The sequence below is a fragment of the Dryobates pubescens genome, chromosome 12 (genome assembly GCF_014839835.1).
Source record: "Dryobates pubescens isolate bDryPub1 chromosome 12, bDryPub1.pri, whole genome shotgun sequence".
NCBI classification, from domain to species: Eukaryota; Metazoa; Chordata; class Aves; order Piciformes; family Picidae; genus Dryobates; species Dryobates pubescens.
The window spans coordinates 14,705,460-14,721,029 of NC_071623.1; the positions used below are offsets into that span (position 1 = coordinate 14,705,460).

General features: G+C 36.1%; 1 protein-coding gene across 3 annotated transcripts in view; it reads left to right on the forward strand.

Moving 5' to 3' along the window:
• Nucleotides 1–15,570, forward strand: part of USP9X (ubiquitin specific peptidase 9 X-linked) — a 95,868-nt gene that overhangs the window by 28,555 nt on the left and 51,743 nt on the right. For all 3 annotated transcript variants that reach the window (XM_054166087.1, XM_054166088.1, XM_054166086.1), the window contains exons 7-14: nt 733–848; nt 1,108–1,359; nt 1,439–1,577; nt 3,169–3,321; nt 7,134–7,238; nt 8,550–8,756; nt 9,566–9,702; nt 14,727–14,860. In XM_054166087.1, coding sequence (XP_054022062.1) covers nt 733–848; nt 1,108–1,359; nt 1,439–1,577; nt 3,169–3,321; nt 7,134–7,238; nt 8,550–8,756; nt 9,566–9,702; nt 14,727–14,860 — 1,243 coding nt within the window. The remainder of the gene's footprint in view (nt 1–732; nt 849–1,107; nt 1,360–1,438; nt 1,578–3,168; nt 3,322–7,133; nt 7,239–8,549; nt 8,757–9,565; nt 9,703–14,726; nt 14,861–15,570) is intronic.

Consider the following 15,570-nt stretch of genomic DNA (forward strand, 5'->3'; position numbering starts at 1 on the left):
ATCATGATGAGTTAAATTTCCCCTTCTAAATCTTTCCAGCTTTGATTCACAGTCATAGAGCCATAGAATTGTTTAGGTTGGAAAGGACCCTTAAGATTATGTAGTCCAACCATTAACCCAACACTGCCAAGTCCACCACTAAACCATGTCCCTAAGCACCACGTCTTTGCATCTTTTAAATACCTATCAAAGTGTGTCATGTGTTTCCATGGTAAGCTGGCACAACTCTATTGGAATGACATTCCTGCTGTGTTAACTAGCATGCTTGCATTTGACAGTTGATGGATTTACCTTCTAAGTCAACGTGATTTTGTGGGTGACATTTTGAGGAGGAGATTCTGTGATGAAATAACATTCTTTCACTTTTCTCACAGTTACCAGTGATAAGAGAAATAGTTGTAATTGGACATGGCATGCTTGTGTCCATGTGGTTTTGGGAGTTTGGTTTGGATTTTTTGGGGTTTGGTGGAGCTTTTTAGGTTAGTGGGTTTTGTTGGTTTGTAGTGGGGATGTTTGGTTGATTGGGTTACTTTTGAACTAGCAGTGGTGGGTTAGTAATCTGGTCTGGTTCTTGGGTCTGCAGGCAAGTTCACTCTGAATTGTTTTACTTTCTAACAGTTGATTATGTAAGGACTTTTTTGTAGAGCAAGTTTTGCTACTAAGAGGCTCTTGGAAGAGGTTTCTAGATGATAGTTTGTAAATATCAGAAAATAACTGTTTATTTTATTGCAGGGTTGGCTAGTAGATCTCATCAACAAATTCGGCACATTAAATGGATTTCAGATCTTGCATGATCGCTTCATGAGTGGATCAGCATTGAATGTTCAGATAATTGCAGCTCTTATTAAGTAAGTTTTTTAAAATGAAATATTTTTAAAAGTTGGGCTAATTGAAATATTTGGTTAGCACCAAGCTTAGTCCTTCTTGAGCCACCTCCCCTCACTCTATCCCTTAATTAGTGTGTTTCCCTTCAGCTTGTCATGTTCTTGTCAACAGACTTTGAGGTCCTTGAATGAATTACTCCTTACTATGCTGATGCTACACAACTACCAGTTATGGCACTTTGATCCCATTGTTGTCTCTTTTGTCTGTTGTTTTTCTTTTTAGGCCATTTGGACAATGTTACGAATTTCTAACATTACATACAGTGAAGAAATATTTCCTTCCAATTATAGAAATGGTTCCACAATTTTTAGAAAATTTAACTGATGATGAACTGAAAAAAGAAGCAAAGAACGAAGCCAAAAATGATGCTCTGTCAATGATAATCAAATCTTTGAAGAACTTAGCTTCAAGAGTTCCAGGACAAGAAGAAACTGTAAAAAACTTAGAAATATTTAGGTTAAAAATGATACTTAGGTAAGATACTGCTCCTTATATGATACTCCACTCTTGAGGTGTTGTTTTCCCACACTTCTTACATGGATTTCTGTTACAGGTTGTTACAAATTTCTTCTTTCAATGGTAAAATGAATGCACTAAATGAAGTAAACAAAGTAATATCCAGTGTGTCATATTATACTCATCGTCATGGTAATCCTGAAGAGGAGGAATGGCTTACAGCTGAAAGAATGGCAGTAAGTTCTTCTCATCAAAATTCATTGAATGTATTTTTCCTCCTCTTGTATGTCTTCAGTTGTCAAAGTAGCTGTGTATTACAGATCCTGCATACACTGCTGATTGTCTTATCTAGTGTTATAAACAGTAGATACCATGTCATTGTAATAAGTAATTTTAATAGTAGCCTTTCTGTGAAAAATTGTAGCATTTGTTTCAAAACTGCTATGGAGAATTATTTTCAGTGCTGCTTGAGTAGTATGGTTCTTACTTAGTGGTTTTGGATTTTTTTTTAAATCCCAAACCAAACTCAGATAAAGAGGTGTGATTCATTTGAAAGTTTAGTGCCACTGTAAATTAAAACAAGAATGTTCATTTAAATAAGGATCTAGTCTGGGTTTTGTGCTTCAAGTTAGTTTTCCTCATTAGAGGTCTAAGTGACTACTCTGCTTTTCACATTTCAGGGGCTGGATTCTTTGGTACAAAAAGTTATGTAGCTCACATTTTGGTTTAATATTTGTATACTTGGACTGTTGTTTCATGCTTGAGTGCATATAGAAGGAACTGTTAAAATTAGCATTTTTAAAGTAATGACAATTTTATCTTCCTTTTGTTGAAGTTAAATTGTATTAAGTGATTTTTGCACTGTTCTGTCCCGTCTTTATGACTAGCTACCTGTCATGAGGCTTACAGTCTGTAAAAGGACACCGGACAAAAAAAAGAGTTGCTGTAGTTTGACTTAAAAATGCAGTAGGAGGAAATAGGCCTCTTTTTTACATACTCACTATAGTTTGGCATCTTAGACAAGATAGATTTGAATATTTAACGACTAGCTTGATTGTTGTACATCTGCAGTGAAGGAGATACTACTGGAAGGTTTGATGCTGTGTAACTTCATTTACTTTTCAATGCTAAAAACCAACGGTGATCTGCTTTAGTCAGAACAAAAAAATGCATGCCCCTAATATGACTGTGTCAATGGCACCACTGAAAATAACTGCATTTTCTTAAATAGAACTGGAATATTTTCCTCTAATTCTATTTGCAGCATTAAAAAAAAATCAATCACTAAGTGGCAGTAGTTAAATAATGTGGCTGTTTTATTATTCACTCCTGGCTTTCACTGTATTTACGCAATATGCTGTAGGCACACCAGTAGAGCTAGAAGTCTTTAAACTATTCAGGTTTGTTATTTAATGATTTTGAATTGGATGAACTAAAAAATTATTCCTTGAATAGAAGAGTTAACTGTTGTTTTCACTGGCTTTTTGTGTTTGAAGATGTTTGAATATCTTTTATGCTTTGAGTTCATGATTGTAATAAGCCTTCTTAAGATATCACAGTGACTAGCATAGTGGAGTATTTAAAATGTGGTTTGGTTTTGGTTTTGTCTTTTTTTTCTTTTTTTTTTTCCTGAGAGGAAATTGCAATTACAGATAAGTACTTTCCTTCTGTGTTTCATTTTTCTCACTTCTCCCAATTAGAAGATGGCATATAAAGTCATTAATATATAACAGGTTGATTTTTATATTTATTTTTTTTCTTTTTAGCTTAAATATCAGTGACAGCACTTCAGTAATTTGAGATACACTACTTTCTCTTTATATTCAGGAATGGATCCAGCAGAATAATATTTTATCAATTGTACTGAGAGACAGTCTTCATCAACCTCAATACGTAGAGAAGTTAGAGAAGATTCTTCGTTTTGTCATCAAAGAGAAAGCCCTCACTTTGCAGGATCTTGACAACATTTGGGCTGCACAGGTAATTGAACTGCTAGTCTGCTGATGCTTAGAAGGGCTCTTGTATGTCATGCATTGAGAAGATGACTTGTGCTTCTCAAGCTTGGAGTTAGACAAAAGAAAAATTTGAAACCAAATGATGTTTTTTTTCTGGGGTCGTGAATCTCAAAATTGTCTTTTCAAATCTCTTCAGTAGAAGGGATCAGCTACACATTTATGTAAAGTCTAGAGGAGCAGTTTAGACCATGGTACAAAGATTATATTTTTCTAAGTGTTAAGGGCCCTCAGTGTTGAGCAAAGTCTAGCTTCTGAAAGAGCATGATGCATTATGACTTAATAGTTTAAAATGCATGTAAGAACGTGTTGCTAATCTCTTGAGGTCACCACAGTTGTATGCATTCTTCTGGACAGAGCACTATTAATAAGAGTTACAAAAATGACTGTTGTAGAAATTATTTAACAGCAAATTCTTTCCTTTATGTTGTAATGATCATTTTTGAAAAATTACAAATTTTGCAATATAGACTTGTTCTCAGATGATTCTGTGAAGCTGAGCTTCCTAGCTGTGGCCTGTGTGAAGTTTAGCACCATACAAAATTCACTTGCAGCTGAAAAGACAAGTTCATTATTACTTACTGAGTGGACATGAAATAAGAGGTCATTCAAGAATAGAAACAAGCATGCGTACATATGTCCTTGCTCATAAGTAATTGGTAGTGAAACTCTAATAATTCACTAGTACAAGTAAGCCCTTGAGCCAGTCTTTCAAGTGTGGGAAGGCTCAACCAGGTTTCCAGGATAGAGGGCTGTACTGGTTTTGGCACAGGTAGAGTTAAATGTCTTCACAATAGCAGATATGGGGCTGTGTAGGTGAAGCAAAAGATTTTCCTTTTAAACTCTCCATCTCAAACCTTACGTTTTCTCACACTCTTCTGATCCAATCCCTATTCACTTCTAATGGAGAATGTGAGTGAGTGGCTGTGTGGTGCTTACTTGCCAACTGGGGTCATACCACAGCAAGGACTAATACAGGAATTGGGCAGTATTACATCTTTAGTTCACCTGTGTTAACACTGTCCTGAAACTAACAATTTGGCTGATGTGGGCTTGTGCAGATGTCCCTATTTTCAGGTGCGCTCATACCAAGTTATATTTAAAGCACTTGGAACTAACTATGGTAGTGTAGGATTGACTTTGAGATCGGTGGTCTTTCAACTAACTGCAGAACCTCTTGACTTAAATTCCAGCTTGATAGTAATTGCACTGGCTGAAATTCAGGAAACTCTTTATTATTTTCTCATTATCCCTAAATACTCTTTGAAAAATTACATTATGTAACAGAGCAGTACACAGATCACTTGAATTGGATTCTGTCATCATAGTGTTTTCATCCTTGTAAGAAGTCTGTAGGGACAAGGCAGCTTACATTCTTTTGCTGCTAGTAGTCTTGTTTTAGCTATATTAGAGCCTCACCTTTTATAAGGAAAATTCTGAAATTTGTGAACAAGTCTTCCAAGCAGTTGTATTACTCATAGTGCCTGCAAATGGGACATGAGGATAAACTAATGTAAACAAAAGTCTTTACCCTTCCAAAAAAGTGTGAAAAGTATTGCAACCTTTTAAAAGGTAGGGATAGTCCACCCCAGGAGTTAGGGGCTGGGGGGAAGGACACAAATCTTCCTCTTCTTTTGCCTACAGTTCTGTAATTGCCACAGTGCACTTGCTGCAGTTTTGTCCTGTAATTTTTTTATGTGAAAGCTGAATTCAGTAAGCCTTATTCAGGTAGATTATTTCACTGTGGCTTTGGCCATGGAATTAAAAGAGACTAAAATGTAGGAATACTAAAATTTGCTAATAGAGAATGATTCTTTCCAGCTTCACTACTTCCTGTGTTTAATAGTTTTTAAAAGTTCTTATTAAAGGACTGCTTCTAAGAGCAGCTGGAGCATGAAATTCAGTAGCGAGGAGTTGACTTACTGTGAAGCTTTATATAACAGGCAGATTATTTTAGCTCTGGCTCAATGCAACAACAAAGTGGTCTTGCTTTCAGATGAGAGCCATTGTGTTGCTGCCTGGGTTTAGAGGGCGAGCATGCACGAATTTACAGTTGGTATTGTAGGAGTGCATTCAGAATCTCAGTATAGAGCTAGGAAAAAAATAAGTAGTTTATGAAAAGTAATAAAGGTCATGCTGTTTGTGCCTGTAGAAGGCAACATAAGATTAATTGCAGTGGTTTAATGTCTTATAAAGTGAGTGCTCGCAAAGTAGAAGTGTATTTAATTCAAGAAATCTGAGTTTCTAAAGGCAAGAATTAAGTTGCAGCCTGTTGAGTTGTAGGGAAGTGTCCAGCTGGACAAGAAATAAAACTGCAGAGATTAGTGTTGGGGTCTCATTTTGGAGCATTAACTAGAACTTTACAGGCACTTCCCTGTTTCTGCACAGCAAGCTGACCGTTCACACACCAGGTTCCTTACCTCCTCCTACTGTCTTGTGCTGCTTCCCCATCCTTTTCTGTTAAGATCATCCTCAGGCCTGTTAAAAACCTGAGACAAGATTGTTCTTACTCTTCTTGCCTCCTGTCCTAAGCAGCTGTGCATACTTCTGTTCGTTGTATTGTGGATACTCTTTCTGCCCTGTATCCTCTATTTTCTTTCTATCTAGAAAATAATCTGATATGAGGAAAACAAATGTTTTGCAAAATGGAGTAAGTGGTTCAGTAATTCCCTCTATCGTAACCTGACCCATGACATGAAAACTAACGTTCCTACTTAGTTTGCTTTTAGTAAAGAACAAATTTTGTCACCTTATAAAGAATTTATGGTGCAACATGTTGCAAAGCTATTAGTCTCTTTTTTTGGTTTTGAGTGAACTACTGATGCAGGCTTTTAGAAGGAAATGAATTTCAAAACTTATGCATGCATTTTTAATACTGTACAAGATTAATGGCATCAGAGTTTGTTTTCTAGGTATTTGGTTTACAATTTTTACTCTGCACTTACAGGAAACATTTGTACAGTAAAGCAGCTATTGATTCACATAGTCCAAAATCATTGGTTTTGAGTGCAGATTTAAATACAGGATGCATTTTCCAGTCTGGGCATGTAGGAAGAGAATTTACTTCTCACCAAGAGTTCGCATTGTGGTAGCTGGTTTTCCCTTATTATTTTCCTCCTTAAATGTCAAAATTGTGACATATACCAAACTCATTTAAAACTGTCTAGTATATAACTCAACGTCTAGCCATTAGTTTGATTGTTAGACTTTGTGGAAGTTTATTAGCTGCTGGACTTAAAAATGCTATCTGATAAAAAGTTGTTTGTAATAGCTTCAGTTGCCAACAAATCCACTGGTACAAAGGAAGTACTTCAGCCTGAGAAACTGTGGAAATACTAAAAATTATTTTACAGCTTAAAACACTTCAGTGACTTTCATTGAGGAAGTGGATTTTGAGTCTTGTCTTTTTTAGAAAGAAAAACAAAACTACATACAATTTAAATGCTGATTTGTAAGGTAAAATGCCCTTGCAGGTTTTATTGTCTGCTTTCCCAGCATGATTTTGATAAAACAGTATATAATGTGACGCTGCAGTATTTGTATTCTAAGTAAGTGCTACTTGTGTGCATGCAGAGCACACTGAAATACTTGCCCATGCAAGGGAAATCTAAATAATGTGATTTTCCAGTGAAGTGAGTACCCAGCTTGCCACACTGCTCCCACAGCATCAACTTTTCTTGCTGACCACCTCAGTCTTTTTGTAATAAATGATGTAGTGTCTTGCTGCTTGACTTAATTATGGATTGCCACAAAAGTTGATTCCTTTTCTCTCTTTGACAGGCAGGAAAACATGAAGCCATCGTGAAAAATGTACATGATCTCCTTGCAAAATTAGCTTGGGATTTCTCACCTGAACAGCTTGATCACCTCTTTGATTGTTTTAAGGTAACTGTGTCTTGGCTGTGGTCAGGAAATGGGTTGTGATGGTGGATGCAGATTTGTGACTCAACATCTACTTTCTAATTATTTTAGATACGGACAATTTCCTTGTGTTGAAAGACTTCTTAATGGGTAGTGCCAGCCTGTAATTATTATTAGAAATGCTGGGTTGTGCTAGATTCTTTAATGAGCATTCTGTGTGAGATTTTCTTCCTGTCTAAACCAAGGATTAGTTATGCTAGTTTAATTGACAGTTTTGTTTTCTGCTTTGAATGCTTTTGGGTAATGCACATTTGTTGAGGCCTGTATTATTAAAATAATATTTAGCAGTTTTTGGAATACTGAATTTTATAACTAAAATGAAGTTCTTTATCTTAAATACCTTTTTGTAATTGTTCCAAATTATGAAGTGTTGGTGACTTAGTAAATACTACTTTTGATCTTCAAGTAGAGGACATCGAGGAATTCTGTTCCCCACTTCCCCAACTTCATCATGTAATAATTTTTCTCTAATTGGCATAGATACAGAATGAAGCCATCACAGGAATACCATGTTGAATGTATATAAACATAGAATTTGATTGAAATCCCCAAACAACTTGTTCCTGGCTCTTCATGTATGCTAGCAACATTCGTAGCTTCCAGTAGTGGTGCTGTTTCTGTTTCTGTTCTGTGTTTCTGTTTCGCTTCTAGGAGATGATTTGCTGTAGTTAGAAAATGCAAATCAGCTTTGTGGACCCTGTTTTCTGGTTTTAGATAAATGCATTATAGTCATGTTTCGGCTTACATGCAGTTTGTGCTCTGATTAATGGGAGTTCTCTAGTTGGGTGAATGTGGGTCTAATGTTCCACAACCCAGATACTGAACTAAATGCTCAAAAATTCTGTGTGTTAAGTATCACAAATTTTGTTTGACCTGAATGTAAATTAATGTTTTGTTGGAAGCTTACTCGGGAGAAGGTTAATGTAATGCAGAGTATGTTTGTTTCAGTCGGTTTTAGAGGCATAGTGATGTTGGAATTGTACTCATTTAGTGCTTATAAGTTACTGAAGAAGTCTTTTAAGTATAGGACTTTAGAGAAGGCATTTGTGAGAAACATCAGAGTCCACATTATTTTGACTGTTGGTGAGGTTGTCAGTAGTAGTGTTAGCTTTTTTTATTTGAAGATGCTTCTCTCTTTTGTCTGACAGTTCTGAACACTAGAAGAGCTATTTAGTTGTGTATGACTTGTTATTGCTGTTTATTTTTAATGAAAGATATGTGAAAGTTCTTTATATAGTTGCTTTGCTTCATAGTTGCATCAAAATATTTTCTTAGGCAAGTTGGACAAATGCGAGCAAGAAACAGCGTGAGAAACTGCTTGAGTTAATTCGTCGTCTTGCAGAGGATGACAAGGATGGTGTAATGGCACACAAAGTGCTGAACCTTTTGTGGAATTTGGCTCATAGTGATGACGTACCAGTTGATATCATGGACCAGGCTCTTAGTGCTCATATTAAAATCTTAGATTACAGCTGTTCACAGGTGAGTCATCTGGTATGTTCTATGGCAAAATCAGTCGCTGACAGTTTCCTCCCGTCCCCTATGAAAAATTTGAGGCATTTGGTAATTTAACAGTTGTGTTCTTTGTCATGGATTCGTATTATTGTACCAACATCCAGGTACTTAAAAAATATTACAGGACATGTTTTAAATAAGAAGGTTTGTGGTTTAATTGTCTTGTTGCAGTTGGCAACATACTGTAATGAACACGTCTGGGAATTGGAAAAGAACTCTACCCCAGACCCTGTCCTGTGTTTATTTTGTTCTGAACTCAATTATGCTAATTTTTTTTGCCTTTGTTACAGTAAGTCCTTATGTTTCGCTGCTTTCATTAGAAAGGACCTAGCAAAGGACAGTGAGAACTGTTACCCATTCTCCTTACCCACCCAAACTTCTGTTGTGGTTCAAAATTAATGCATTATCTGTCTAGGCAAACACTGGCAAGGTTTTGTTTCTTAGTTGTTAAGAAACAGTTTCTCATTCAGTTTACTCTGAGTACCAGTGAGCAGAAATAAATGAAAGGGAAAGATCAAATTATTTAAACTGATGATCCCAGCTAGCTACAGGCTCTTTTGAGTAGCTGTTGAATGCCTCAAGGCAGAGTTTTTTAACACACCTACAGCTTCTCCCAACATACCATGCTGCTCAGACACTTTTCATGTGCACTTATGCTTCAGAACTCATTTTTCTAGTATTTGTGGGGCTTTGTATGTTCTGTTGGGAAGAAGGAAGGGAATGATGATAGTTTCTGCAATGGGCTTTATTCTGATGATAAATGCTTATTCTTCAAGGATCGAGATACACAAAAGATCCAGTGGATAGATCGTTTTATAGAAGAGCTTCGCACAAATGACAAATGGGTCATTCCTGCTCTGAAACAAATTAGAGAAATTTGCAGCTTGTTTGGTGAGGCACCACAAAACTTAAGGTAAGAACAGACTGCAAATAGCATTTTGTCTGTTAAAAGTTAAATGGGTTGGAACGAGGCAAATTTTAATGCTCAAGTAAGATCATAACCTGTGTTTAAAAAAACCTGAAGAAGACCTTCAGTGTGTGTAAATAGCCTCTTAAAAAATCAGACAGAGCATTAACTATTTCCTTGAATGTACTTTTACTAATTCTTAGAACAGTAGTCTGTGGAATAGCTGGGTTTATTTTTCTATTATCCATGGACCTTCCTGCATGACAATGGTATTAGATGATGAAACATACAGGCATTTTAGGTGCATACATGTACGTATGCATACACATACCCATCCATCAGCTAGTTTATATACTTGACAACAAATGTAACTTTTGTTGTCTGGGAAAAATACTGATTCTCTGTCCTGAATAGAAGAGGTTAAAAATGCTTTGGGTTTGCTTTGTTGGTTTGGTTGGTTTGGTTGGGGATTTTTCAGTTTTGTGAGGTTTGGGTTTGTTTGTTTGTTTGTTTTTGAAAGGAAGGAGAAAAGGAAGAGCCTTTGTCTCTTTGGAGTCCTGTGATTGTTTTCATTATTTTCATTGTCTTTTCACTACAGAAATATCTGAGATTCTGTGCCTCTGACAGTTGTTTTTAGTATTACCCACATCAGTATTTTTACCAACTCCTGAGAAATGTTTGCTTATCAGTGTTGTGGAATTGCTTTAATTCTTGTAAGCGGACAGACTATTGAAATCAATGTTACTATTACAGTCTGCTTACAGGAAGGCTCAGGATAGGGAAAGGTAAAGAAAATAGGCCTTCAGTTGACATTCCATATTCTTACTACCAGTATAAGGAGCTGTGATAGTAATTGCATTCCTGGCTTTTGGAGGTTTCTTTATTTGTTTATTTTGCAACATCATTCTCAATTTTCATGACATTTTATCCTTTACATTTTCACATTAATGCTTGTTTAAGTTTTTTCCAACAAGGTCACAGTACTGCCTGCTTTTTAGCAGGTAAGTCTGTGACTTAGAATCCTTAACCTTTTATACACTGTAAGTTTCTGGGTGTAGGTAGCTACCTAGTTATTCATGGTACTTGTTCAAGTTGAATGCTTTTTAACACAGTGCCTTGACAAAGAGGCTTTGCTTTGAGGAGTTACTGAAGCAGAGCCCATTCAAGGCACTGATGAAGTTTGTGCTCTGAATTAACCTTGGGAGGAACCTAAGTGCTTTTGATTGTGGAAATGAAGGTTCTTTGTATGGCATATGTACAGTTAGATGGCTTGAATCTCTTTAGCATGTTTTAGAGAATTTGAAAGTAAACGTAAAAGTCCCTTGATTAAAACCTTTACTTGTAAAGACCTCTTCAGTGAAAAACCCTTTGACAGCAAGATGCTATTGAGAGAGGTTTTTTCCTTAGATAGTATTGCTGCCTAGATGACTGGGAAACCTAGTGAGTGAAAACATCATTTTGAAGGAATCAGTGACTTTCTAGTCAGTCCTCTGAGTTTTCAAGTAATTCTTAACATGGATACAGTTTGGAAATTGTAACATATGCATCCAATACCTTGTTCCTTTCAGTTTGCCTTGTCTGACTTAAAACTTTAGTCTCTAATGGCCTTATAGAATTTGAGTCAAATATAGATCAGGAGTTTGTGACAACTGTCTCAAAACCATTTCACAGAGCTTTGTGTACGACAATCCCGTAATCTATTTGTTACTCTTTTGGGGTGGTTCAGTTGATTGTCACTGGCAGTTGGAAGTTCTGTCCAGACCAACTAAGGCTGTGGATTCTTGGCAAAAAGTATAAATTATCTTATGTCATAGGCACTGCAGAAATTCTTTTGAGGAAGTCTTTTTGTTGCAATTGAGCAAAGTGACAGATTGGTCATACAATTGCTTTTGCAAAACTTAATTCCTTTACCACAAAGAAATGCTGCATGTTGTGTGAAACTTAGTTTAACCAGAATTGCAGCAGCATAACAAAATAATTTTTATTTAGGTACTTATTAAGGAATTAAGCTTTATTACTCAACATACTGGCCTTTAGTGTATAGATAATTAATCATTTTAATTTTCTGTGTAGAGCTTCCAGTTAACCTATTTCAAGCGCTTAAGTTTGACCTTTATCTATCTACTCAAGCAGTATAAGATTGGTCTCCTAAATTACTTGCCCAGAAGAATTAACTAAACAGTTAGTGTACCTTCTCTTCAGAGTCTAGTGCTTTTGTTAGTGCTTTAAGGCAAAAATGATGCTAGCTTCAGGTCACTTCTTAGCCTTACTAGTAGAATTTGATGGTTTTGGTCACTGCTTTCTGGACCCACAATGTCTGCTTGTAGTGGTGCATAGCATTTGTTCACCTGTAACTCTCAACTCAGAAGCTGAGAATGTGCAGTATTATGTTGGGCAAGGTGTAGGAGCAGATAAGTAATTTGTTTTCAAATGAGTCGAAATTGAGATGTATGGAACGTTACCATTGCCAATACTTTTCTATCAAATAAACATGCATTCTAACTATGAAGTGTCCTTTGCGCTATTTCCAAAGTGCTTTGGTATCCATTTCAAAACACTGACTTTTCATTGGCTTTTTACAGCCATTGAGTAAAAACACAAGAGTTTTGTTGTTAACTTCAATTTTTCATGCTCCTTGGTTATTATTAAAGGAATATGTCCCAATGGTAACATCATCATATAGCCTGTTCTGATGCTTAAGGAATAATTCTATAGTTGCATGTAGAGTTTCCTTTAATTTTAGAAAGCATGCTAGAAAGTCTTGTCAGGTCAGCATTTTCTATCCCTAAAGACAAGTATTTTGTCTTTTGACTCCATGCTGGCAAATTATCGAGATAACATCTCAAATCTTCCTCATAAATACTATTTAACAGCTCATATAACTCCAGCTACTACAACTATTCAACTTTTAGAAGTAGTTGCTATCCAAGGTGAATCCTTGTATCCAAATTTACTGTGTGCATGTGTGTAAGGGGAAAAATACACAATATCTAGTGCAGATTTATTTAGTCTTTTGCTGATACCCTTAGTAAGACTGATACAAATGCATAACATTAAGAGCATATAAATATGCAGTTCTAATACCTTGATTCTGCAAAACACTCCATCTTGCTTCTGCTTTTTCATTTACTTGTTTCATTCTATGTTTTGCATATAGTCAGTGTTCTTTCTTACTGCTGTCCTTTGTAAATGCATGCCTCTATCTAGAGGTAGCATCTTGGGTAGCTGCTAAAAGAGAGGCATCCAATCTTTTCCTGTTTATGCTGAGCAAGGAGGGTTAGTGGAGATGGAATGAAATGTAATTGGAAGATTTCTCAAAGTGAAAACAGGATGTTCTCTCTGGGTATATGATGTTATGTATGTTTTCTTCCTTTATGCTTCTATCTTTGCTTTCTTTCAAGCAAGTAGTCCTTTTAAAACACAATTTGCGTTAAGTACCTCTTTCAAGCTGTTTTGGAAAGCTCTGCATAATGTGAAAGTTAATCTTGTGCTTAGCAGGCCAAATTCTGTTAGTTGCAGATAAAATTATGGAAGGGCATTCATGACTTCGGTCTTTGAAACCCAGCATGTCAGTGGTCTTTGGCCCAATGAATCAGTTTATCTGCAGTTGTTACATCTACAGTGAAATGTGGTTATCGGCTGCAAGATTGTTACCAGCTGATGCTGGAACTGGAATTTCTTGTCTTCCCTACTGTTCTCAAAATGTGTGGCAATACTGTAGAGTGCTGTAGGTCATGTAGTATGGAGAACCTGTTTCCAAGGAAGGAATTTCTATATGTAATACATCCAGCTAATTGTGGAGTCTTAATTTCTTAAGTGCTGAGTAAAAGGATAACAGCTTTGAAATCACATCTGTATTTCTACCGGGCAGGCTATTGGATTGTCAGGGTGGCAAATGAGGAATGCCTCTCTTCCCGCCTCATGCCCTGTTTTTTTGTGGGCTTTGTGATTCTTTCTTTGTTTGATGGTTTGGTGTGGGGTTTTGGTTTTGTTTTGTTTTGTTTTTGTTTTGTTGGGTTTTCTTTTGTTTGGATTGGTTGGGGGGTTTGTTTTCTTTCGTTTTCCTATCTTTACCATGGAAGAGCAGCACAGGTTTGCATTGTTTATGCAGCCAAGATTGGTGTTCTGATCTACAGAAATGATGGCCTTTTGAGACTCTTCTGCAGAGATGATTAGTCCCTGAGTTCTAGAATTTGATAGTGTTCATGGTTCCCTATTTTCTCTTGTGGTTAACTCGTGTAATGTAAGTATGTCTACTGTTGTTCAAGAAAAGCATTTTTGGTGAGATCTTGATAGTAGACTTAAATCATCATCTAATTATCTGGAGCATTTATTTTCTATTTTATTCTTAGACTACATGCCCTGTGTAACTATGCTTTTTTATGTTTGTGCCAACATTCTTCTGATGGATATTGTTAGGAAGACAAACAGACAAACAAAAACCAAAGCAGAACCAAAACCAACCAACCAACCAGAAAAACCTCCCAAAACAATGCAGAGTTGTGCAACTTGTTTTGAGTTATTGAAATAATTGATGTGATTATTAGCTAATGATGTTTTACATTAATTTTAAGACCATGACCTTTCATTTTGAAAATGGACTGGTTTAACTTACTGTTTTAATATTAGATTTAGAAAATAATATTGGATAGAGAAGAAACTGTGCTTATGCTTATTGTAGTCATACTACAGTTGAAGGTCTATTACCTTTACTGTATACAGTTTGTGGGCAAGTATTTCTGTTCCTGTCTTCCTGCAGATACTCCCCCTCCAGCACTTAGCTACTCAGATTCCTTTGATGTTTTTCATGCATACTGTAACTGTATAATCCTCATAAATTGACTGGTTTTAGGAACTGGTAAGAAATGTTAGTGTCAGAAGAAAAAGAAAGAATACCAGAATGCTTTCTATTAGAGATCATCTAGGAAAACTTGGATCTTGCATCAAAGATGAGCTTCTTAAATGGATTTCTGAACAGTTAGGTGCAAGACTTCCTTGCTTTTCTTGTAACATTTGTATTTTAATTTCAGTCAAACTCAGCGAAGTCCCCATGTGTTTTACCGACATGACTTAATCAATCAGCTTCAGCACAATCATGCCCTAGTTACATTGGTTGCAGAAAATCTCTCTGCCTATATGGAAAGCATGAGGCAGTATGCTAAAGGTAAGTTTTAAAATAAAAATTGCCTCATAAATAGAGTGTATGAAAACATGAGGTGAAAATGGTGTTTAAATCTTTATAATGAAGTGACTATTGAGGTGGGGCGGATAGCCTTGTGGTGTCTGATTGGGCAAGCATAAAATGTTGACATTTTATTTCATAATTGTAAATGTGTTTTCCAGCAGAATATGAGGAAGTGGCAGCTGTTGTGTATCTGTGAATTAATAAACATCAACTTGCCACTATAGTAGTTATTTTTGTGAAAGTCCCAATAATGATGTTAGATTTTGTCCTACTTCTAGTTTTGAAATTTTGTAGGCTCTTTTGAGATTGTTTTTAATCACCTCTAATGGAAGGACAGGGTTTGGAATTTGTTAGGAAGAAGTACTTTAAACCACTATTTCTTTTTACCATGCGATTCCCATTTCTGTTTAGTTGCTTTTTTCACTGCATTTGTTATCAGCAATACTTTGTCAGCATATCATGTTAATATTCACATACTTGAGGCTAAACTCAACCCTTTGCCTTCGCTAAAGAACTTACATTTAATGCTGAGTTAGCTTTCTAGCTACAGAAGAAGAAAAGGGGAAGTGAAGGAGACTTGTGGACTAGGAATGTCCTTGTTACACTGAACCATAGTATTTTAATATATTGGTTTAAGCCAACAGAAGTGAGAGAGGGAGATCTATGCTCTTCTGCTACTTTATTGCATG